This window comes from Phalacrocorax carbo, chromosome 1, assembly GCF_963921805.1.
Source record: "Phalacrocorax carbo chromosome 1, bPhaCar2.1, whole genome shotgun sequence".
NCBI classification, from domain to species: Eukaryota; Metazoa; Chordata; class Aves; order Suliformes; family Phalacrocoracidae; genus Phalacrocorax; species Phalacrocorax carbo.
Genome location: NC_087513.1, coordinates 62,032,525 through 62,058,530, shown reverse-complemented (window position 1 = coordinate 62,058,530; position 26,006 = coordinate 62,032,525). Strand labels below are relative to the sequence as shown.

At 42.9% G+C, this 26,006-nt stretch overlaps 2 protein-coding genes across 2 annotated transcripts in view; both read right to left on the bottom strand.

Annotated features, from left to right (window-relative positions):
• LOC104041893 (tyrosine 3-monooxygenase) overlaps nt 1-5,697 on the bottom strand; it is a 31,943-nt gene extending 26,246 nt beyond the window's left edge. Inside the window, exons 1-3 of the mRNA XM_009501235.2 lie at nt 5,503-5,697; nt 4,424-4,598; nt 1,181-1,269 (exon numbers count right to left, since the gene is read on the bottom strand). Coding sequence (XP_009499530.2) covers nt 1,181-1,269; nt 4,424-4,598; nt 5,503-5,697 — 459 coding nt within the window. The remainder of the gene's footprint in view (nt 1-1,180; nt 1,270-4,423; nt 4,599-5,502) is intronic.
• Nucleotides 5,698-8,159: 2,462 nt separating this feature from the next.
• PAH (phenylalanine hydroxylase) overlaps nt 8,160-26,006 on the bottom strand; it is a 42,194-nt gene continuing 24,347 nt past the window's right edge. Inside the window, exons 5-14 of the mRNA XM_064456308.1 lie at nt 25,673-25,761; nt 23,433-23,500; nt 20,451-20,647; nt 19,998-20,133; nt 18,626-18,695; nt 16,836-16,892; nt 15,707-15,802; nt 15,243-15,376; nt 12,162-12,277; nt 8,160-11,547 (exon numbers count right to left, since the gene is read on the bottom strand). Of these exons, the coding sequence (XP_064312378.1) occupies nt 11,504-11,547; nt 12,162-12,277; nt 15,243-15,376; nt 15,707-15,802; nt 16,836-16,892; nt 18,626-18,695; nt 19,998-20,133; nt 20,451-20,647; nt 23,433-23,500; nt 25,673-25,761 (1,007 nt within the window). The 3' untranslated portion in view covers nt 8,160-11,503. The remainder of the gene's footprint in view (nt 11,548-12,161; nt 12,278-15,242; nt 15,377-15,706; nt 15,803-16,835; nt 16,893-18,625; nt 18,696-19,997; nt 20,134-20,450; nt 20,648-23,432; nt 23,501-25,672; nt 25,762-26,006) is intronic.

The following is a 26,006-nucleotide window of genomic DNA, read 5'->3' as shown; positions in this document are numbered from 1 at the left end:
GAATGCTTCACAACAGTTCTGTGACCTACCCTGTCAGTCAGCAAATGGCCCTTTGGATTCCCTTATTTGTCTATACCTAACTCATATCTCATCTGTACTAAAGTGAGAAAGCTTTGATGAGAAACAAGTGTGTGTTTGTTTGTTCCCAGTACTTTGCCTTAATATTATCATCACTAGAGCAGGACTCTACAGTGTGTTTTTCCTCTTCCTTCTCTTGGAGTTTCTGCTTATGCCAAGGCTAAGAGTACACACACAAAACTGTTAGGAGTAAAGCCCTTTTTGAAGCCCACGCATAACCCAGACCTGAATCCAAGGGAAACCCCATCACAAATTGTCTAACAATATTTTGCAGAGTAAGATCAATAAATACTGCCAAAATCCTGGCTCCAAAGACCTTGTGAAAAGTCAGATGCAAATTAGGATTATAATCTTTCCAGTTTGCTTCCTATTTAAACTTTAGATGCCTACCTCAGCCGAAATCACTAGACCTTCTGAGCTTCCCCAGTCACAGTTTTATCTCCATTCAGGTATTATATCCATTAATCAGCGCTGCCATGTATTTATCTTATTTTCTGTCTAGACAATTTTTGCAAGGTTAAGCATAATACTCCCCTCTGTGGGATCTGAGGATCTGGTATTTATTAGTGACTAGCTCTTTGCCCCTTGTTCTCATTACCATCCTCTGTACATTTGCACTTGAATGAGATTCCTGGCATATGCAAAACTAAAAATGCAGATATGGACTATCTGAAAGGTCAAAACATAAAAAACACAAAGAGCAGAAGGCTGGGGAACTTGACTGTTATGTGGACTGGCTAGTATGAAGTAAACACACTTCAAATATATCGGGTGAAATAAAAACCAACAGGTTTTCTGTTTTTTTTTTTAACTAAACAATGAAACGTAAACTCAGTCTAAAGAATATTTTAAATAGGAATTACTTCAGCCTGTGTCTGATGTTGATCATATGTACCTTGATAAATCAGGACCCATAAGCTTTTCTCATTATTAAGTTATTCATTCTATAGTCCCTAATTCTGCTGAAGATCAGCCTTTATCCAACTCTTCGTTTTTTCTGTCTTTTCATGAGTATTTCTTTACTCCTGAAATTCTCCTTACAAAAATTTCCCTACAGAGAATTTCTTTTTAAAAAATGAAATAACAGTGATGTCAAACTTACAGGGTGACCATGGTCCAAAATGGGATCATACTTAGTGACCAGGTGGTGACACTTGTCCAGATCTTGGATTTTTCTAGGGAACCAGGGCACTGGTGAGAAAGCAGCAAGAGCTGATTGACATCGGATCAAAAAATTTTTAAAAGACACAGAAATTAAAAATTGTGTTGAAGATTACAAGCTTACTTTTCATCAATATCTAAGAATATTCATATCTACATGTCACCATATGTCAGCAGTTGAATTAATTTGCTGACCGAACCGGCAGAGTGGATGAAAAATGATCTGAAACTAATTTGCAGTTATAATCTCTCAGTTTTAATTAGTAGAAACAATTTCTAAAGGCAAAATTATTTATTTTTGGTCCAAATGAGCTGTTCTGTTTTACACAGCACAACAAATTTATTTTTACATTTTGGATTTAAGAAAACACTTTGATCATGTCTAAAAAGTAGTCTTAAATTTTCATATCTTTAAAAGTGAAAGCAAAATTTTAAAAGGAAAACAAGAAATTTCTATAAACAAAACAGGCCAAGAAGTATCCTGACTTCAAGGTCCATTTGTGGTCACGTTAATCTCATACTTGACAAGAGACCAGGCATCTGTACTGAATGGCAATTTAGCTTTAGCCCTATTATATTATATCCAGGCACAGCCAGTTCACAAAGGCACAAGGCTACAAATACACAGTAATTTGGGGAAATTCCAGTTCTTTGATACATTTATGGCCAATTCTGTGATAAGAAGGAAGAAATATTAGTCTAACAGGTGTCTTACATCACCCCAGAATTATTTGCTGAGCCATTGTCTTTGGCTGTACTAATAGTTCTGCATGCAATGTGCCTGTTCTGACATTTATGGCCATATCGCCTCAAAACCTGTACCTGATCATAAGTCCTCCAGTGTATGTCCTCCGTACACATCTTGCCTATCCCTTACTGAGTCCTGGGAGAGTGCAGAGAGGCTAAAGCAGAGGGGAGGAAGGACCATGGCAGAACCCTTGGCCCAGTCACAGAAATGGATGCAGCCAATAAAGCAGGGATGGTGCTTAATTTGGGTAAAGGCACCTATGGGCAGGACATTGTCTCATCACTGTCTGTCAGCAAACTGCTTGGGAAGGGCTATCTGGTTCACCTAGAAACTCTGAAGAAACAAATAAAAAGTCCATGTGGGAAAAAAAAAAATAGATTAATCCAGGAGCTTGAGCCTCAGGTGACAGGGATAGCTGGAACGTACATATTTGCATCTTCCGAGGAAAATAATTGGTGACCAGTAAGCATGTTTATACAACTTAGATGTCTCCTAGTTACCAATGTGCTCTCACAGGCATCTGCAAACCCCACTAGAAAGTGAAACTACGGCTAGCCTCTTTGAATAAGATGCACTACCACTTTCAATAAGATATATCAGTGAAATGGCCGCTAGCCAATCTTAGACCTAGGGACTAGCTAAGCTGAAAATGCTCTGACACTTTAGCACCCCTAAATTCACCTCAGTTGGACCAAAACCATGAAGAGCTTTAAGGCCAAAACCTCCAAATCCCCAGTTCTTGCTGGTGCCCACAAGTAAGGTGTCTCTGTGGGCCATGAATAACAACTCTGACCTTTTCATCTTGAAGTCAAATGAACTGCTTAGGGCATTACTGAATTCTGGGGTCTAAAACACCCAGAGAAGACTGTTTACAAACTAAGGAGTGTTGTGTGTAAGTCTGAGCTAACTTAGAAAGAGAAAGACTCTGGCCATTTGCATACCAGTTATATTAATTCTAGCATCATTACATCCAAAATAAGACTGATTACTTTTAAGGTTGTTGTTCAAAACCATAAGAAAAAGGAAAATGTGAAGAAAATTACGTTCCTAATATTCCTCTGCTTTAACCATAAAAACATTGTCTTTTAACAGTCCCTTGTTTTTATTGTAGATCCCAGTCTCAGTAGTCCCAGTCCCTGAAACTAACTGCTAATTCAGAGCATAAACCTCTCAACTCCCAAGGAAATCTTAAAGAAATACTTCTTCTGCTCCAAAACCCTCTTTGGCTCTCCACTTTCCCTGATGACAGTGATATATCCTTTTGATATCCCCACAGTTCCTGAGAGCAGCTTGGCACGTTCTGTCTCTAACCACTAGCCTGAAGGTGAATTTCAAGCAATAACCAAAGGCATTCAAACAGGGCTGTATTAGCTAAAGGGGCCCTGGGGACTTCTGCCTGGCCTTGTCAAGGGTGGGAAACCTCATGGCAATTCTGTATTCAGAGAATTCAACCTATGAAATGGACCCTCCTTCATCTCATCTGTCAGGGACACCTCTGGCATCCTTGGGATTGTATTAAAGGTCTCTAACAGCTTGTTGTATTTACCAATCCCCTACCTGCCTGTAAACAGGAAAAATACTGATCTACGTCTGGCAAACTCATTTTCCATCCTGATGACTGATAGGGATTGTGACTCAAATACAGCACAGGTGGTGGAGGAGCCACTTGCAGCACTTTGTCAGCTGAAAAACTGTTCCTAAAGTGCAACCTTTGAAGCTGCACAACTGCCAAAGAGGCTTTTCAGGTGCCTGGCAGAATGTCTGAAGCTCTGTTACTCCAGATTTGGCAGTGGGTCTGTTCTCTACAAGAGCTCATCCCCTGGTTCTCTCAGCCTGCCCTGCAGGCCTTCTGCTGACCATCTCTCCCTCTTGTACTCTGGACACTTCTTTGAGCTGGTTGCATTTAGCTCTTCTGAGTGAAGGAGCAATCTAGCTACAGACAATACTGCTGGATCCAGATGTTTATGGACACCATAAACAGAGAGCTACTGCTTCTTTTAATAAAACTGACACACTACACTACAAGTAAATGAAACATTCAGACCCTCTGCTATACCATTGTGTTCCTGTCAAGTGTCTGTGTTCACCTCGGGGTGGTCAGTTCTCTGCACAGCTCTCAGCTCTCAGCCCATGATCTTCCTGTCATTGAGGAGTTTCCAGTTTCTCCTCAGCTTCTTGTTTTGCTCTATCCCTCTCATCTCCCTTTTTGCTGGAATGATTTCCTCGCCTCAGTTCCACTGGCTATATGATGAAATGCCTCCCTTTCCATAAAAATGGGAATGGTTCCAATTCAGAGAAAACTGTCATGCAGTGAAGAAAAATGGATGTGTGCTCACCTGATTCCCAGACTAATTCAATTACTATTATGAAGCTAATGCTAAAAAAGTTACTACAAAAATAAACAAAAGAGCACTAACAGATGCATAGGTTTCTTACCTTTGTCTTCTCCGCTAGTTTTCACATCCTCTGCTACTCTCTTTAAGGAGTTGATGAGGACACTAGCATCAGCACTGTCAACTTCACATTCAACAAAAATGTCAAGATTATCAGCAGAGTTCTTGGGCTTTCTGGCTTGTCTGGTTTCAAAGTGATGGATCTGAGTTTCAAACATCTGCAAGAGCCCGATGTTCATATGATGAAGCTTTTCCAAACACTGAAAATCCAGGTAAGTCTGGATACACTTCTACAATGTCTTTAAAAGGTGACTAAAATAGATCTTAACAAGAAGTGCATGTTAAGCAATGAAGCCTAATAATGCCTAGTTTAGAAGGAGCTAAAATATAGTCAGAGGTAAAGATTAAACACTGTAGAATCAGGTAGAGATAGATGGAGATGAAAGATGAGATACTGTTGACTGTAGCATTTCATTTGTGCCAAAATAACAAATGAGTGCCTGGGTAACTCTTAAAACCCTGGCAGAATGAAAAAAGATCTATTGATCTATATTAACACCATAATCGTTATATAATTGCAAACGATTAAAAATAACAAATGTAATACTTTCATTTTCACAGATGAGAGTGAGCACCTGGTAGGGATACTTCAAGTGCCCTGAATATATAATGCCTCTATGGTTTACAGCTCTTGTGTTCTCTGTATCTCCTGCCCAATATGCAGAGAAAATTCATTAGCTTCTAACATCCCCACAGTCTGAGTACTTGAAATGCTCACCTGTTGTTTAGTCATGGCTGGCCACTACAACTACTGGAAAGAAATAATGGATTGGTATATGCTCTAAACAGCCCTTTAATAAAATGATGATTCTTCTAAATTACTATGTCCAACTGCTCCCTCCCTCCAGAGCACTCTCATTCTTCACCTGGAGAGGCCAGCCAACCTCTCTGAGCAGCTGTAGCAAAACAGGGACAATGAGAAAGCGGGAAAGCAGGTGGAGGCATAAGTTAGGCAGGGAGCCGAAGAACAGTGAGAGAGAGGGACATGCAAAGTGGGAGAGATGAAGGCAATAGGCACAGAAGAGAGGGCTCAGGGGAGGAAGGGAATGGTGAGGTCTGTACCTCAAAGACTTTGGCTGCCTTAGAGAGCTCAATCTTCCTCACGTTGCAGAGGGTGAAGGTCAGGATGAGAGTGGTTCTGCCATCCTCCCTGTTGGAGTCCAGGCTGCCTCGCCTCTTCAGTGACTCTATGCCATGCATCTCCTTCCTGCTGGCCTCTTCCTTTTGGCCTGAGATCCCCACAAAGTCAGTCTTCATTGGGAGACAGGGCAATGAATTGCAATTGCCAGATGTTGAGTAGAAGCTGCCTGAGGATGTGAGTGCTTCTTCCCGAGCAATGGACGGGGATGTGGTGAACTGGAGATGCTGTGTTTGTATGTGGGTGGTGAGATCAGAGCTGCCAGACAGCAGCAAAACAAGCTGGTTTCTACTGTGTTAGGTGTAGGGACATTTATGTTGGCCATGCCAGACACATCAAGGGAAACCGCCTGTGTAGGATATGCGCAAGAGCCCAAGATAACCCTCCTCCTCTGGGTAACTTCAAAGCGGGGCCCTCCTGTTCTGTTTGAAGGTGTCTGCAAGCCGTTCAACCCTGGAGATGGGCTCCTTTGTGGAGAGGCAATTAGCCTGACCCCCATTTACATCTCCCACTGTGGAGTGCCCAGCACAATGTTTGAGACTGTCCTTCCTCCCTACCCTCTTTTACCTCACTGGGGCCCCCTCTGCATTAACCATGCCCCCAGGGAACCAAAGGAGCTCTAAGTGGTGTCCCCTCTACACAGACACAATTGTGGGAGTGGCAGAGAGACCTGAGCCAAAGCCAAAGTTCATTGCCTAATTCTGAGCTTTTCCTACCCAAAGGATCTGACCTGTTCTACTTTAGACCTACAAGAGCTGAGTGCAGCCTCAAGGCTAAGTTCCTCTGCTGGAACTTGTTTCTGTCATTATTTTATCTCCAGTGAGGCAGAGTCTCAAAAAGCCCAGGGTCACATCTTTCTCACAGCTGGCAGGGCAAGCTTAGTGGGGATTCAGGTCTGCTCCTGCCAGGGCATGGCATCCCTTGACCTCCACAAACATGTTTCTGGGTATGAGCACCTGTGTCTTCATACCCCAAGTTACAGCATACTGGAACCCCTGTGAAGGTAATCTTGCAGGCTCACAGAGGAGCCAACCCCTCTGACCTCCCTTTGCAGATGGATCCATTTCTAATATGCCCTTGCTGATCCTGGCTGGGTCACATATCCCAGTGCTGTTGCCCCCTCCCTGGCCAAGGAAGATAAAGACAGTGCCAACAAATTTTTTTCTCCAGAGACCATGACAGCACCATGTTTCCCCTTGGCCCATGACAGAACACTAGGAAGGTCTGGATTTCCCCGCCTATTGCCTGGTGAGACAGAAAACCCAAGGCGAATCTTGAAGCACCCTGCCTAGTAGGCAGAAGCCAGCGTCCTGAGGAACACTGGCCCATCCAGACCTCGGGCAGTGCAGGTTTGCACAGCGTGGCAAGTGCCAGCCCGGGAAGAGGTGTCCCCACGACGCTCCCCAGCCCGGCCCCGGGCCGGGGCGCGGCGGGAGCCGGCGCCGCCCCCGGGCAGGGCAGGGCAGGCCGCTGTCCGCGGTGCTGAACCCGGCCCGGCTCCGGGCCGCCGCAGCCTCCGCCCCGTGGGCTGCCCCGGGCTCCCACCCCCGCCGCCTCCCGTCCCGGGGGGCTCCGGGAGGGCAAGGGCACACTTCAGAGGCGGCTGAGTTGCAGCTGCAAACTGCAATTCAGTTTTCAGAAGAAGTGGGCTTTAAGGGGGCAAAAGGCTTTTCCCCCAGCAGTGGTGGCAAGGCTGGGCACAGGAGAACAAGCTGAGCTGAGTCTGACTATCTGAGTCCAAACTGGGCCTTTCCCATGAAGGGTGGGTGCAGGCACCCCCACGTCCACACCACAGGCATGGAACAAACAACAAATGGCACAAGGTCGCCTACTCCAGCTACATGTGGACATGCAGGGTGAAAGCCCTTGGGCACAAGATGCACATTTATGGCACTGATCACAAATATTGGCAGAGCAGGGACATCAGAGTCCTACGGCTGTCTTTGTACTCCAGTGTCAGAGCCCCATTTCTGTATGATTGTACAACACTAGTCATAGTTCTATGTATGAATTGAGGTTTCTTCATAGAGCTAAACTGGACTCATCAGCCAGTGTGACAGTTTAAGCAGCATAGGCAGAACTTACATCACAGCTTTGCAGCCCACTGAGAAACCAGCATAGAAAGCCCTAGCTCTCCAGCTGGTGAAATGTCCTTGCCCAGACAGCGGACACTCCAATACCACCTTGAATCCATGCTTGGGGCAGGCCCAGGAAGGCCTCACCCATGGTGTCATGGTGTAAGTCAGATCTGAAGGCATCCCAGAGTCCTGCTTTCAGCACTTTTGGGGACTTCTAGGACTGCAGGAGGAGAGGTCTCAGGCTGGGTGCTGCCATTTAAAGGGCTGTGCAAGGTCTGGACCACAGCGTATCATCCTTTTCCATCAGGACAGGCAGCCTTTCCCTGCAGAAGGTGGAGATCTCCCACCCAAAAGTAGGGTCAGCTCCTCTTCTGCAGCCTCTGGGGTGGGTGCTTTAAAAGGCACTGGATGGTCACCACAAACAACCTGTCCATTTTTTATCAGTTCCCATTGCAAATATCTCTACCCTGTGTGATCATAACACTATTCATTTGAGATTGATGCAGCATTAATATTTCTGTTTATTTAGATTAGTTTAAATGGTTACATTTGAACATGAAGAAAGCCTTCTCTGTCAACTGCCAAAATGGTTTGAAGCAGCAAAAAAACAGGCTTGAAAAGAACTCACTCCTGTGGGCTCATCTTGTGCTTAATCCCTCTTTCAACAATTTCTGCATTCTTTGGGGAATAAAGCCTCCCTAGTCATGTCATATCTAGGCATCTTAAGACACCCAGAGGAGACCACCTCCCTGTGTAACCTGTGCTGACATCTCCCCCTTCCATCACCGTCACTGACTCTGGTCAAGGTCACTGCAAAGGAAAGGGGCCTCATGAGATGGCTTCTTTGGTCACCTGAAACAGGTGGGGACATCAAAAACTGTGATCATAGTGGGGTGGAAGAGAGGAAGGTTACTTAAAGAGTAGCTTTTGCTTTTGCTCTGCAGCTTTTTATGTAGAGAGGCATACAATGATGTACAGTGTATGCAAAGGTAGAGCAATCAAGGCTTTGCTGAACATTTATACATAATTACATACATCTAGAGAATTTTTTTTTAATATCAGTCTCATGATTTTGTCTGGATGAGGTATACTCAGCTCAGTTGGAATCTGCCTCAAATGGGCATTCCCCCTACCTGGGAATTTAATTTGGACCGACCCATGTGGTTACCTTACAGAGAGGAGCTGCACTGGCCAGATAACTTGCCAGTTTGCTATACAACTTTAATTGTCTTTAGCATAGAAATATGAAGTCACCTATTAAGAAGTACTATTTAAAATGCAACTTATTTGTACTATTTAAAGCACATATGTGCAAGTTAATTTGTTCTGCAACAAAATGTACTTTCAGTACATTTAAAATATTGAGCATTTAACTTTTTCTCATCTCTCAGTCTTGCTGAACAGCTATGTTAATCTTCTTTGGCTGGAGTTATTGCTTATTTAAACCTTCATTAAGGGACGCAGAATCAGACGTGTGGCATCAATACTGTTCAAAAATTCCACCTGCACATAAAAGGCAACCATGAATCCTGGGTTCTCAGGACACTGTAGATTTACTGCTGCTGTCACTCATAACAACAGCCAGAAGCAGGGGAGCTTGGAAAGCTGTCCGAGGATTAGTTTGAAAGACTTCACCCTTGAGATGAAATTGTCTCTTTGTGGTACAGTTACCTTATGGGTCCTGTTATATTAAGCGAGAAAAATATGGGCTACTTTCACACAGAAAATACATGCCAAACAGGACTGAAAGATCTACACAGGCATTGTCATGAGAAAAAAAGGAAGAAAAAAGAGAGATAAAAAAGCTTACTTCAAAGCACCAAAATGATACCATTTTGCATAAGTATATGTCTATTGAAAAGGGTTCCAGCTGGTATGCTTAGATTAATGTTATTACCCACCATAAATATAAAGGAAACAGCTGTACTTTCTATCTTCCTAAAGGATGATGCTTACATTAAAGCTCCATTGATTTTCAGACTATAAATACAAGAGTAGTACAACAGTAGGTATGAGACTTGTGGACATTCAAATCCCTCTCCATGTTTGGATCTCTAACAGAAATGTGACTCCTGAATCACGTTAGTAACATCATGCAGAATTGTTGCAAGCTGGAAATACTGTTCTGCTTAGCTTTGCTCCATTCTATTCCAATGTACAAGTGCTGATCTCCTTCCTCCTTCAACTAGGGAGCTACAGGGAGGCATTATACAATGTGGACCAGTCCAGGAGGGCATTTAGCTGCTTTGAATGAAAGTTATTGGATAGAAGAATATGGAAATGGCTTTCTGAACAGCCAAGCTTTTCTCTCTTCATGGCTCAGCCGTTGAGTTAAGCTGGACTCACCCTTGCTTCCTTTTGCTGCCTCAGTTGAGCTACAATCCAGGAAGAATAAAACTGCTTCAACCAGAAAAGGGAGATTAAAGCTCAAGTGGGAGAAGGAAGGAGACCCCCAAGAAGTATCATGACTTAGGAGCTGTCTTGAAAGATATCATGTTTGGGTTTAAATGCACTCAGACTGGGACACAGCTAACCCAGGCCTTCCATAGCTTTGGTTGGGACTCTAGCCACAGATACAATGAGTTAGAATTTGGAAGACTCTGATGTCTTCACTTGCATTGTAAGAACGACTTCTCTTCCATTTCCAAGGTGCTGGTATCCACCTCCTGGATTCTGAGTCCAGAAAGTTAGGAGACAGCTTGTAGCAGTGCTGAATAAAGCACTCTCAGAGAAGGACACACACAACACAAGGTAGCCTTCACACATCAGCCTTCTACAGTGAGTAGCTGATTATGTCTATTAAGAGAGGTCTCCCTTTTCTGCAAGATGGCCTGTCCTGAATCAGCTCTGAATCCATGATGTTACACAATATTACAGCCAGCACAGCTCTGAGACTGGACTAATAAGGCCTTGATGGCCTGTTAAAACATCTGCACAGTTCCTTGCTTGCTATTTGATATTGACAAACTGACCTCACATCCAACTGCAAAAAGCCACACAGACTTGCCTTTAGATAACTCTCCTCCAAAGGGATGTTTTATGGGTATTGTATTAAGGCACAGACTCCATGCTCTGGATAGGCAGTCGCAGTGCCTTGCTTAGGGACTCTGCTCTGCAAATCAATGACACACCATGGCATACAGTGCTCTTGACTTGCACAAACATTTTTGGGATTGGTGCTCATGAATATACAGTATATTTATACATGGTGATAAGTATTTGTTAATGAGGCTACAGCACACTTGCTGTCTTTTCTGCTAGCATTTGTGCTTTGGGTCAATGGCAACACCACACTCTTAGGGGAAAAAAAAAGTATTTTAGGATAGAGGTGTGTAAAAGTAGAGATACAAAGGATCAAGTAGTATATGTATACCCCCTGAAAAGTGTAGAGTTTTGGACTCCATGGGAACCTTGCACAAATATGAGGGACTGAGTGGAGAATGACTGTGAGAGAAAGCAAGATGGATTAGTCTGTTAGTCATTACCATCCTGTCTCTGGGCCCAGGGTGGTAATGCAACATCACAGGTGCAGCAGACTAGTTCTAAACAGTGGAGATCTCCTGCTTCTGCTGAACTTTGGCACAAGAAATATGATGGCTTTCCTCAGATTCCCAGAACCGGGATTTTTTGCATTAGTGAGAAAAAATGGATTAGTGTCTGAAGGCCAAAAGAGTCAAGGGTCACCTGTAGGTGTCTCTTTCTCTGCTAATCTGTAGTAAATAAGATATATAACATAAGCATTCATGCAATACACAGGAATATAATAGAGTGAGACTAGATGAAGACTGGTATTTGCACATGGCAGCTTCTAGTCAGTAGCCAGCAATTAACAAGTTACAGTGAATCTTCATTTTATCTTCTGGAGGGCATTGCAAAGGATCCCCATCTCACCTGCAAAGGAAAGAATCAGAGCACTTAATCCTACAGCTAGCACATTTCTAACACTCCTGTATATATTTATCCTTTATATCCATTCCCTGAAAGAATAAGGTGAACAAATAACTGCTGGATCACACACATTTATTAGGGTCTTACTGGAGTAAGTTTTGCAGACCCAGCCCTTGGCCTTCACCAGCCACACAAGAATGGCTCACAGAATAAGGGGTTCTGGCTTTTAGGAGGCTAGCCAACGTTAAGGGGAAAACATATCAGGAAAAAATGCTAGAATGGCAAAAGGAAATGTGATTAAAGCCAAGCTTTTCCTTTTCTTCCTTACTGAGAACAGCTAAAGCCACACATTGGAATCCATCACAAGGCCCTCTGGCCTTTCCTAGCACCTCCACTAAAACTGGATATTTCAGATATAACAAACTAGTCAAGTGGAAATGCTGTTCTGAAGCTTGACTAGAATTGCAAAGCAGTTTTTGAACTAGAAAGGAGATGTGTGCTGCTTGAACTTGGTCAGGTTCAGAACATTACATGCAACCAGTCAAAATCTGCTTTGTGGTTGCTATTTCTGATCCAAGTTTTGAGGAATTCAAAGTAAGAAATCTGTCGTTCCTTACTATTGATAGTGTCGGCTAAGTTCTTCAGCTGCTTTGCATTGTCCAAGACTTCAATCCTCTGGGTGTAGGGATTGTACCGAACAGAGAAAGGACGAGGGATCGTTTGAGCAAATTTCCTGAAGCAAAATACAAAAACACACAGAAACTTGAAAAACTCCTTTTCTCAGTACCTCAGTCTTTTCTCGGTGTTTGCATTTGATGAGGAGAATAAGAAAATCTGTGAGAGGAAATAACTTAAATTCCTGCGGAGTGATCTGAGACCTACAGCATTCTGTAACACTCTTGAATCTGCATTTGTCCTTACCTTTGGTTTTTTCCAAACAATTATGCTATTGGCATGGCAACACTGCTCCTGGTATAGGCCAACTATGAAGCTATTGAGATTTGCCAAACTTGAAAACCTCATTTTCCTTTCAGTAATGCAAAATATAGGATCCCTGATCCAAGTCTGCAATTTCTGGGAAAGTAAGTTCAAGTACCTATGCCATCCTGGCGTACCAAGGAGCAAGCAGATTGCTAACTTCTGGCATGGTTGGTAGTGGCTTCCAGGTTATTGCAAAGATAGGAGCTAGTCAACGGAGTGAAGCATCATTCTTGCAATCCCTTATTTGCAGCTTTCCCTTCTGCAAAATAGTTAATTTCATGGCAGAAACATTAAGATGTTGGTATCTTGGGAAAACATGAATTTGCATGACCACAGAACTGTGGAAAGTAGGACTCTGAATGGGATGAGATGGTCAGAGCTATTGTTCCAGGCTCCTTGTAGACCCCAGCAGGATACTGGCTTATATATCTGCTTTGGATTACTGAAGTTATTGCTGAAAGAGGAAGGAAAGCACGCAGGAGTTGATTATGGAGTCCCACAATACAGGCTGTGACTCAGCATGGTAAATCTCATATGCCCAGAACAACGGAATATGCCATCACCACATTGCTCCTTCAGTTTAGTCCTAATTATTATCAGCTAAGGCCATTGTCTCAAATAGAGTTCAGTCTGAGCAGGCCACAAGGTGTGACAGTGGAAAAAAAAATATCTTGGCTAGGATGAAAGTGTTTAGTGGCATCAGTCTGGTTTTTGTAAGGGGAGAGTTCCACATTAGAAGACAGTCTTCCTAAATCTCAGCTGAAAGTAAGATCCTAGTTAGAAGACGAATGCAATAAGCTGAAATATTTCAGGTCAGCCTCAGAATAATTTTTCAGGGAGGTTTTCCATTACACACAAACACACATCTCCAGGTGCAAGCCATGAACACAGGCAGTGGACCAACCCCCAGACCTCTATTTCAATGTTACCAGTTTTCCAATTTGATCATCGAAACAATTAAATGAAGCACCTTATAGAGTAAGGCAGCATCTTTCATTTTCTCAAGAAACTTGCTACTCAGTTAGAGAAGTATACAGAGAAGATAGAAGCTGTGGGCAGGGTATTAATAGCACAAACCAGAAGAGAAGGCCATCTTTCTCAGGTATTACCCCAAAGAAAAGGGCAGAAAGAGAGGCTGCAGGTTTATGACAACTGAGGACATAGCACGGGAGGTAGCTAGGAAGACTATGGAGCTGGGGACCCTAGGGCAGCAGAATATCTTGGGTCTTGGTATGTGTTTACCTGTGGATGAGATAGAGACAGAGAGAGGAGACTGCTGGTCTGGGACAAGTCCCTGTGTGGCATCTCCAAGTGAAAATTTTGTTGAGTGTGAACCAAGGCTAACCCCCAGTGGCTTGGCTAACATCCAGAAATATGGTGGGGTGGGGTTTAAACAGAAATAGAACCCAAGATGAATCCCAACACAGTCTGAGCCATTTCTGTTTCAAGAACCAGAACTGAACCTGGACCACTATTTCAAAGTCTTGTTTAACTGGAACTGAATCTGTATTTCAGTCACAGATGACTGAAAGATTTACTGTGTAGCCTTGTAGACTTGTAAACACACTGCTGGTAACAAGCTGGAGGCTCTGTGTTAAGCTAACCACACGGGCCTCAGGATTGCTTTTATTAGGCTTGCTTGCAGTTTTGTTTAGCTGTAAGAGCAGTTGTCTAATGACCATGCAGCTATTACCTAATTTGTTTTAGTTTTGCTTAATTCTGAATAACTGTGCTATTATGCCTATCATTAATAATTTTTATATAGGCAGGAACAACAAGTAGTTACACTGTGCAGAGTGAACTAAGTCTGTGTCTAAGTAAGGCAATGATGCAGTATAACGGAGTACCAGGATGGGCTGATAACAGAGGTCTTAAAGGTGCAAGCACAGGATGATGCTGGTTGTCCCTGGACTATCAACAGCACCGCACTGGTCAGTTATTCATAGTAAAGCTAACTTAGGAGCTGAGGGAAAAATAAACAGTTTTAGGGCGGGAAAAAGGGACAAAGGAAAAAAATATTCAACATAACTGGTAAAGTTAGAAGTAACACAGACTTGCAGATCAATGTAGAAAGACCAAGATGTAAAGCATGTTAGAAAACATAAAAATGGCCCTGAGGAAACCTTGGGCTGAGGAGGAAGAAAGGAAGTATCAACACCATCCACCTTCTCACAAAAAAAAAGGACGAAGCTCCATTCATTAACATCACAGCCCTGCTCCAAAGACCTCAAGATGCCCATTACTTGACGACTCTGACCCCCACCACCAGACTGAAACTTAAGACAAAAAAGAAAGTGTAAGGGTGAGCATAACTTCAGAGGAAAAGGAGTAGATAGCAGGGGATTTCTTTGTACAAGAACTTATAACTACCGTACTATCAAACAGTCTTGTTTTGCATTAATTAGCTATCTTTCATCCTGAGTGTTAGTATCATTGCAGCTGGACGAACAATAATTTTTTTGTTGCATTTTGGTTATACAGATGATACTCTTAGTTAGACTAACCACATATTCTTGGCCTCATGTATAAGGTATGTTCCCCTTATTGCCCATAAGAAGATTTTGAGAGTAACAACTCCTTAGTCTCTTTAAGCGTTGCACAAATTTTTCTAATGCCTCTCAAATCATTACTGTCAATCCAAGACTTATTATGGCAATGGGATCCATTGTATTGGCAGTGGACAAGAAACTCGATATTATATGGAATGACTGGATTACCTTAGCTTTTCTTTTGCATCTTTAAAACTTTCAGCAACATAGTAGACAGGCTGGAACTCAGTAACAGGGTATTTCTGCACAGCAGTCTTCTCCAGGACAAGAGGCTGAATCTCAGGCTTACTTGATAAACAGTACTATGAGCAAAGGATAAGAAATTCATTTTAGCTAAAAAGTGCTTGAATGTGCTGTAAAAGAAAGACAGAGATACTGAATGCCACCCAGTTTCAGATAGGAAAGAGATGCTCTTGTGGAATACAATGACAACGTCACTTACTAGGAAAGAAGCAGGTATGAGTCCCCTTTATACATATACAAGGAGACATTTATTAGACCTCTTCAATGAAGTATGACGTTTCATGCTAATTTTATGCACAAGTATGAAGCAAAATAAGGATCTGAAGACATTCAGAAGAGAAGTTTGAGCGATTATAAACACCTTTGAAATGTTGATTTATAGAACACACCTGCAGCTCCCCAAATGAAGACAGCAGTCCTGCACCATACGCCTTAAGTGAATTGCCTTCCTTACATAGTCCAAACTCCACTGTAAACCAATAAACCTAGGAAGTAAATTAGACAGAAACATACGATTCCTTGATCAAAAAGAGCAGGAGCACATCATTGATTTAAATATATCTGGAGTTTACATTTCTATTTAAAATGTTGCCATGTATCAAATATCAACTGCATAAATACGATAAATGTCCCCACAGAATGAAATTCTTCACCTGTAATGCTAGACACAGTGCTAGGCTCAATGTGACTGCAAGTCAGTTCAGTTCCCTGACAAAAACAGTTGTGTTTTATTGTGCTTACTTTTGTCAGCAGAAGAGAGACAATGAAACTATAGCAATAAAATTCCATTTTGGTTGGCCAACCAAGTTGAAGTTTGAACCTTAGTTGATAGGAGTTTGTGTCCTGTTTCATACAGAGGGTGTCTAGGTGCAGCAGCAAGAGAGGGAATGGGCTGTTAGTGCAACACTGAATGAAGTTGGTGTGTGGTTTGGCTTGACTTCTTGGTCTGTCATTTTGAAGGGATACCTGCTCTGACTCAGAAGAACCTGCTCTGGCTCGTCTATCAGAAACAGGAAAGATAGTACAATGCTTTGGCCCAGGTGAGTTGGCACTGAGGAGACTAATCTCACAGGCATATCCTTGTTTTTGTTTGAAGTTTGCAATTCTGGGTCTCAGTAGCCTCAGAACAGGATTCAGGTGAGCCACACTGACTGCAGAGGATGTTATCTGCCTGGCAGGTTTGAAGAGAAGGGACACTCACAGGTAGAACAACTACTGAAGCTGCCTCCTGAAATTTCTTGTGGGGATCTAGTAATATGTAATCTCTTCTTGCCCAATATGTTTGTGCTGGAGGAAATCTTGCCTGGGCTTCTGTGTTTAATCACAACTGACACTTTGGATAAGGGGTGCCAAAGTTATTTTCCTTTAATACAACCATTTCAGGGTGGGGTTTTCCAACCATAGACTTCACTCTGTTCCCATTCAACTCTATGGGAGTTCTATCAGTGACTTCAGTGGCAGCAGAATTAAGACAACACAGGGTGCTTTGGAAAATTGAGCCCTCATTTATTAAATTACCGTAGCGAGTTTCTCGATGAAATCATCTGGAGCTCCCAGAGATGCCAGTCCAATTTCCTGTAACAATAAACCATTATTCTTCAAGCTGTTTATTGCAAACATTCTTCCTGTCTCGTCTTATGTAATTTCTCACATTTTAAATGTTACCATCACTTACTACCACACACAAATGTTTACAGGACATGTTCCTATCGTGCAACATCAATTTTAAACCAGAAATCTCTCCAGAAATGAACAAAGGGTCCTGTCCAAATGTCATTTACAAGGCATGATCGTTTGTGCTTGGTACAAAGCCCACTGAGGTCAAATAAAATTCTCCTCTTGCTTCGACAGGCTTTTGATCAAGTCTACAATGCACACCCGAGAGAATGATATGGTCAAAATGAGGTAAATCAGCCATACCCACGCACCTTAAATATTTCTCTTTGTTTAGATGGGCCCTGGTTGCAGGAGTTTTCCTGGAGTCTTGAATGAGTTATTTTTTCTAAATGGCAGGGTGTGATTTGAAAGAACTTATTCATACCTTAGGAGCTACCGGAGACTTTCCTGGGAGGTATGCAACAGCTGGATTCAGAAGACAGCCACACAAGACTGTACATAATGAGGTACCTTTCTTGGTTTGCTCCAGTGAGGACTGTGCAGTGCAAAATCAGAGCCCCATACACAGCCACACCAAGAACATGGGAGCAGCCATCACCACGTCAGATCCTAATAAACCAAGATGTAGTAGGGCTTATCTTGAAGGAAACCCCAGTTTTGGGAAAAGGCAGAGCCTGAGGGCAATACTGAGCACTTACTAACTACATCAAGTCATCTTTTGACTTGTGAGCAGGATGTTACATCAAGTCCATTTTCCCTTTCCTTCCTTCCTTCCTTCCTTCCTTCCTTCCTTCCTTCCTTCCTTCCTTCCTTCCTTCCTTCCTTCCTTCCTTCCTTCCTTCCTTCCTTCCTTCCTTCCTTCCTTCCTTCCTTCCTTCCTTCCTTCCTTCCTTCCTTCCTTCCTTCCTTCCTTCCTTCCTTCCTTCCTTCCTTCCTTCCTTCCTTCCTTCCTTCCTTCCTTCCTTCCTTCCTTCCTTCCTTCCTTCCTTCCTTCCTTCCTTCCACCATTCTGTCCTCCATCCTTCTTTCCATCCTTCTTTGTCTCTCTCTTTCTTTCTCTTCTTGTCTTTCCTTTTCTTTCCTTTTTTCCTTTTTTCCTTTTTCCTTTCTTTCTTTCTGTCTGTCTTTCTGTCTTCTTTCTCTTTCTGTCTCTTTCTGCCTTTTCATGTTTTCTGGTAAGACACAGCCAAAAGTTTACTCCTTCACTGAGGTTTGGCTTCTTTTCCAGAGACATTAACACTACCAAAGAAACAGCTTCTCTCCAGCCTTCTCCCATGCTTGCAGCTGGGACAGTTCTCCACGTTATTCAGCCTTCTCTGTGGCTTCAATAGAAAACAACAAAAAATCTTCACTTTCCCTAACATTCAGACTGCAGGGTGGGGCAGTAATTCATCTGACTCATGAACCATTTAATTTTGCTCGGAAGGATCAACATCTACAAAAAGGTTTTAGATGATGGCTTCACAAAGGGTTTGCCTGTAAAAAAAACAACTCACACAAGGAGTTTGGGTGTATGAGTTCACAGAAGTGATTTGTGTCAAGATTTCAAGCAATAAATAAATCAGCCTCAGCCACTCTTAAACAATATGTTAATAAACACCCCACCCCTCATAGCTCTTGGTTCATCCTCTGAGTTACCTAGTCTCTGGTGTGTTCAATTATAAAAATAGTACAACCACTGAGCAGCTTACCTGGGAAAATTGAGCAAAACTGGGATCAGCAAAAAGAGGCACATGTCCTAGCAGCTCATGGCAAATATCACTGCAGGAAAACATGACATCTGAATAAATTTAACTTAGGAACAGTCCATCAATACTGGATGAATGTCCCACAGTCAGCACATAGTCAGGAGTGCTGTGCATTTGCTCCCACCAGCAAATAATGCTCCAGACTCATGGGAAAACATTTTTCTCTGAAATTACTCTTGTGATGGAAAGACTTGCACATGCCAGGGTTTTCAGTGCTTTTATCATCATACATCCCTCAGAGGAAGGATGATACATTACTTGTTTTTCCTTACGGAAGAAAACCATCCATTCAACTGCCCACCCAGCTCAGGAAAGCCCAGGAAGAAATCACCCCACCAAAGGGAACATGGAGACTTTTCAGTCTGAAGGACAAGAAACTTCTTTAGATGAAGCTCAGGCTACTAAGACAATTCACTATGGTGTCAATATGCACCTCAGAAGGTCAACTCCAGCCCATGTTCAGGCCCACAGCCTCCCACTGACAGGTGGAAGCTCACCCTTCCTCAGGTAGGACTATTTTCATCACAATCTGAAGCTGGCAGATGGACAGGCATATTTGGGGAAGAACTCACCTAAGGATTGCTAAATTTTTCAAAGACAGAAGTCATTTGGTGAGATGGAAAGGGGAGAGGGATGTGCTCCCAGAAGGGCAAGGTGGAACATATTTCAGCCTGGCTTTGTGCACAATGAGAATAGGGTGAGGAGAAGCAGGGAGGAAAATCAGAAGAATGAGGGATAGAAAAATGGAAGGGAAAAGGCCATTGTGTGAAGAAGTAAGAAGCAAAGAAATGGTAAGGGAGAGGAGAAAGAGTTGCAATATGAAGCAGAGGAAGAAAACTGTTTTGGAAACAGCAAGTGGAAAAGGACAATGGACAGGGACAGAGAGAAACATTACAATATAAAACTGAAAAAGAGAAGGGATCAATGATCTGGACTTCCTCTATCTTACTGCCAGAAGCTTGCTTGTAACATATTGAGTCATTCCTGCACTAGATTTCACACCAGTGTTCGGGTGTTAATAACTAAGCTAAATGCCTTTGTACTCTGCTCTCTTGCCTCCCAGCCACCACACAAGCATGTCTTCAGTAGCAAAACTCTCTGATCGGTCCCATAAGAACTTGCAGAAGAGGATGCCGCTTGTTAAAAAGGCTAAAAATCTTCTGAAAATGTTTTCAGAAGAGAGCAGTTGCTTGGCCACTCTCCATTAGCTCTGTTCCCAGGAGTGTCCTGGAGTCCCACATGGTCATTATTGGTTGGGCTGACTGTGCTGTTAGTCTGCTGCAACTTTGCATGCCTTCTGTGCCAAAGTACTTACGGCTCTGGTGTGTACATGGGTTTGGACGCATGGCGAATATACTGCGTAGAGTGAAACACTCGGAACGCCAGCCCAGCCAAGAAATCCCGAGAGGAGAGCAAGCCTGCAACAGGACGCAGGCGAAATCCAGTGCAGCCTGAAGGGACCAAAAAAAATGGCATCTTAAAAACAACTAGTGTGCTTGATTTATCCTTATCCAGACTCCTCACAGTTTAGCTGTGAAAGAGCAGGGAATTTTCTTCCCATGTGTACCACCATCACAGTACCTGAGAGTACCATCATACCCCTGGAAGTTTTAGATAGGGACCTGGGCCACAGGCTAAGTGACATGCCCAAGCACCACAGGGACTCTGTGATAAAGCAGGGACTGTTTTTCCATCTCAGGAAGCACCACCTCCACTGACAGCTGAGGCCTTTCATTTGATTTGGTTCTTTTATAAGTTTCAAACTTACTCTGCAAGAATTTTGAAACATCTTCAAGCTGGGGAACGTTGTCCTCCCGGTAGCCACAGTACTTCTCCAGCAGTGGGAACACATGGTTGTGTTCATAACAAGCATGAGTTGGATAGAGACTCTTCAGCTCTCTGAAGACTGTGCCCCATGTTTTCTTTTCTTCTTCTGTGTAGGTGACTCGAGGAATAGGTTGGCCACTGTAAAGAAAATGGATACCCTCCATAGAAGTGACAGAGAAAATGTCTGATGCCACCAGCATCATACTCAGGAGCTTTACATGGGCTAGCCAGAAGCTGCTAGTGCAGGAGGGGAGATGCCTTTCATCCGATAGGCAGGTGCAAAAGGAGCCTCACTTGCCCCTAGGTTCAGGCTGGGAGGGACTTTACTGACCTCAGCTGAGATACTGGCCTTTAGAAAACTTCATGCATTAGTGTGGTAAAAATAAATGAGTGCTTATTCGTCTTATCAAAATATTCTTCTAAAAATATTTGCTGGCTGTTGGTTTAAATTTATTTGCATTTCTAGATTTGGAGCAGCTGTTGTATTTCTTGATCTAATACACATTATATTAATTGCTTTGGTTACAACACAGAAACCATCAGCTCCAGAAAACTCTGTTTCTTGGAGGGACAGAGAAATTCTGATCTGTGCTTTATGCTGTAACAGATGCAGACTCCAGCCAGTTTGACGTTTTATAATTGCAATGAGTAATTTTGAGTCAAATCCCACCCTCAGGCCTCCATGTGCTTAGCTCATGTTGAAGCTAGCAGGAATAAGACAATCACAAGCAATGTAGTTTGGCCTCCTGTGAATAGTCAATTCCTTAGCAATAATGATAGGGCCATAGGTGAATCCACCAGCTTTGAAAAATCAAAGGGTTTTAAGTAACTTAATAGGGTTAACATCACTGCTGGAATAATGCTGGAGCTTTCCAGGCCCCAGAGACCCATTGTTAAACTGTTGATGACACTCCACTATCTCCCACTCCCTCATTTCTTTCCTTGAGCCTCAGGGCAGCTCCTCTGGAGCACTGTGATTTTCTGTCTTTCTGTATCAGCCCTCCTTGATCTGTGGAGCTTTAAACATCATGTTGAATTATGAGGATTGCTGGGGGATTGTTGTCCCTATAGCACTCCTAAGTAATCCTCAACCACCTTCCAGGGCTACAGGGGGAAGCTATGGCTTAAAAACCTTTCAAATGTCATTTAAAAAATCTCAGGGATCAACAGGGCCAGAAGCAAAGGAAGGCAGAGGGAAGAAGCAAGCTAAAAGCAAAGAAAAGAGAAGTCAGGGGAATTAAGCATTCAAGAAAATCAATGGGTAAACGTGTCAGGACAGAAGGCAAAAGAGCAAAGGCAGAGTAGAGAGGCAAACAGCAGGAGGAAAAAGGACAAAGCAGGTGCAAAAGTGGGGACACAGAAGAGGATGAAGTTGACGGTGGGAAGAAGAGCACAAGACAAGCAACCACAGACCCACCTCACCTTTGTAGCTGGGTAGCACCTTCACAAGCCAAACACATTTGCTTTTTCATATACTTCCCATGAAGCCTCATAACTTTGGTTGTCCCTCTCTTCCTGCATCTCTGTATCCCCATACTGGAGACACCCCCTTGACCTCTCCTCCCCACTGTAGACCCTGAAAGGCATGTCCACCAGGTGTAGCACCCAGGGCAAAGACATCACAGATCCATCTAGGCCTTCCCAAATCAACACCCAAAGTCACAAAAAACACATGCCTTCTTTCCACGAGCCCCAGAACTCCAGACATGGGCTTCCACACTCTACTTACTGTTCGGTAACTGAAAAACCTAATTGGAAAGTCCAAGAATGTCACATAAAAGGTGCTTTTCAGACATAGGTCCAGGTCTGTATAGGTTCTGTTTCTGATGTGTCTGAGGATCTGGATAAAAGACTAAATATTAATTAGCTACATTTTGGAATAGAATGGTTTTGCCTTCATAAGATGGTTACAATTTGAATCTTGGGGGACAGGGTGGTTAACATGTTTTTTGTTTTATTTCTATGTATGGTGAAAGCCTGCAATTATGCAAGAAAGGCAAATCTTCTGTGGGATACCTATAAATGGGCATTAGATTCATCCATGTCTGGCCACAAAGTCTTACCCATCTTCTTATCTTCTAGCTATAAACTGGGCTCCTGACTTTTTTCACCTGAATGTTTTCACTTTCCATCAATCAGACCAATTTTGTCTCTCATTTTGTGATTAGATTATTAGCTTTTTGGCTCAGGGACTATCTTTTCATCCCAGTCTTGTGCAAAGTACAGCCCTAAATGTACAACATATGTTACCTTATCCTTTGCAATCACAATTTTTACTAGTCTCAGCAAGAATCAGGCCCAGTAGTATTGATGTAAGTGTGTGAGTGGCTCTGGGAACAGAGTTTTATCTCCTCCGGATTTGTTCACTGAAAGCAATCAAGCAAGCCTGTTCTAACTGAATTTATCATCTCTATTCATTTATTTTTCTTGGGAAATGAGAGCCCAGATTGCTGATTGCAGCTGGGTCAGACATGATAAAAGTAGAGTATCAGACGCTGGATTAGCATCAGAACCAGAAGTTATTCATTATTTTAATATTGTATGCAGCTCCTGCTTTAATGTAAATGACAGGCACTCCTCCCCCAGCCTTGGTTTAATGGGGAGAATACCAGAAGCGGCTTTATTCAATGCTCAGGTCTTTGTAGTAGCAACGGAGTCTACTGCTCAATTAGACAACAAAGCCAGGGAAGAGGGGTGTTGTGGGGAAAGAAGGGAGGCGACATTCTCTTCTGAACATGTGCCTGGAACAATTTACTTTTCTTTTACTGTGATTTGAGGATAAATGCATGAACAGGAATATTTAAACACATGACAGAGAAAAGCCAACAGCAGGAGGACGCTTGTGGAAAAATAGGGATTGCCAGCCGGGTGAGAGCCCTAGGAGAGGTCAGGCTTGCTTTCTGCCCACCCACTGAGCACTCACTGCCTGTAGTTGTAGGCGATATCTGCAAACTCCTTCCTCCGTGCCCGGTACACAGGATCTTTGAACCCCTAAAGAGAAACAGCAATGGTCAGTCCCTGTGTAAGTGCAAGTGGTGAACAGTCTTCCTCTCACAGAGGGCCCTCGGGCATGGCTGGTGCAGTCCAAGAAGTGCAGGAGGGTGAGTGGGGAAGCTGTGTCCAACCTGCTCGGCTCCTCTCACACAGAGCGCTGCTCCTTCCCGGTCTGCAGGGCCGCTAGAGCAGCCGTGCAGCCACAGCCTCCCAACACCTCTCACCCTCCAAATCTTTTTGCTTTCTCATATACACTTGCTACAAAAAGGGGAAACATACTCTTACAGTGCCAGCAACATGTTCCTGTCAGAGCAATACACCTCATTAATGGCACTCAGATAACCAGGTCCTTCTAGTTTCTTATGAGCTTGTTGCAGTTCCCAACAGAGCTGGGCTGCTTTAGAGGAGCAAGGTGAAACCACATTAGAAACACACTCATCAACTCAGTCAGGCTTTTTAGCTGGGTTTTCAGCATGAACCACATTTGAAGGTGCTCATTTTCAAACTGTTAGAAGAACAGTAGGCATTTAGCAGGCCCAAAAGCCCTATTTGCACTATGAATTCAACCATTTGAAGGGATTTAGTTACTACAGAGAATGTCTAATAGACTTTGTGGTTGGGAGCTTGACCTTTGCAGTTTATTACCAATAAAACCAGGGATAAGAAATATAATCTCTAAATCTTCATCTAGGATAACCTTTCTTCTATCCCAGTGTGCCTGCTTTTTAGACTAAAAGTTTCTCAGGGCTAGGAGTGTCTTCACCACCTGAAGCAGAGAAACGTCCTTCCAAGCTAGGACACACTTCTGCAGGGCAAAGAGCAACAACTCACTGGCCACTGCAGCAGTTCATTAATCCACCTCTTAGTGGTGCATGACACAACTGGACTGAGTGGCCACAAAATGCAACCAGGTACAGGAGGCAGCTGAAGCAGAGTGGAGATCTAAGAGTGTGAGTCAAAAAAAGTAACCAATGGCCTGAAAAAAATGCACTGTCCAAGATTAACCTGGCATAGAGGTGTCTGTGATTAAATCCCATATCACTTAACTACTAAAAACACAGGCTCCTTTACTTTGTCTTTTTCTGCACTCTATGTAATGTCACACCTATTTAGCCCAGCAGTTGGGTTTCCTTTTTAAAGGCATAAACTGCTCACTAACTAATTCTAGGAACTGGAGCAGAGAAGCTTCTTTCCTTTCAATATCTTTTTGTGTGTGTGTGTCTTTTTTCAAATACAATCTTGGTCTATTCCCACATGACACACAAGGGGGCCATTGACTCAGTGTATCTCCTTTCATTCTGCCTTTCATATGACTACACTGAACATCATGAATCATTGTACATGATACATAACACATCTCGAATTAAGCAATAGGTAGTGAATGACTAATCACCCCATCTCAATTAAACTAATAGCAGCAATTTTTGTTGCGCTGCATGTAATTTATTTATAATCACCCTATCTCAATTAAACTAATAGCAGCAATTTCTGTTGCACTGCATGGAACTCAGTGTGTTTTGACAAATGAAAATAAGTTGTTGTTTGCTTGGAGAGGGAATAGAGGCAGAAAGTATTCTTGTATCTAGAAGAGCTGAAAAACCGCTGAATTTTTTTTTAATCAGCTAAGCCAATGAACAAAACTTTTTGACTCTATCATTTAAACCACAAACTTTTTGAAACAGACACCCTTTTTTTGTTCTGTCTTACCATACAAGAATCATGTGAGATTTAACAACCGTGTAACAAGGCACTAAGTTCAATCGTGTGTATGTGATCAAGGATGAAAAAAACAGTCTTCCTATCTCTAGGCTATGATATGCTGCTTCTGAAGTTTTTGCTGCTAGTGATTCACAAAATAAGTCTGAAGTCACTATATCAGAGCCACTCAGGAAAAACAGAGGTGTCCCTCTGGTGGTTCTGTGCTCTGATGACCTCTGTGACTTTTAAGGTCTCCTGGTATTTGTCCAAATTAAAGCAACCTTTGGTCTGATTTTTTTCATACTAGGGATTGCACTGGTTCTAACTCTGGAAATGTGGTACCCTTCTTGTCCTAAACCATGTGAGACTTATTCTACTAGATTTGTCTTAAAGCAGAGCAAATGTAAAGGAGAGAAACATCTGTCCCAATAACTAGAAACGCGGTAAAAAAAATAAAGCTCTGTTTCTTACAGGATGGTCAGCATCCAGTTCTGCTCCATAGCTTAGGATCTGATTGGCAAACCTGTCCAGCTCCTGGATACTTCTTGGGAACCATGGCACTGCAAAACAGAAAAGAAATAGAGACCGGTATGCTACTTCATTACTTTGAGGCCTTCTTCTCGTCTTTCCACATTCTTATCATAAATATAAAGAAACACACGCAAGGGGCTAAACTGTTTGGGCAGCAATGGCCTTTCCCTGTAGCAAGAGGCAAAAGCAAACCCTGCAAGTCATCTTGAATTTGTGGCTGTTTTGCACTGTTGGAAGAATACAGAGCATCAGGAATGTCTAGCCCTTGGCACAG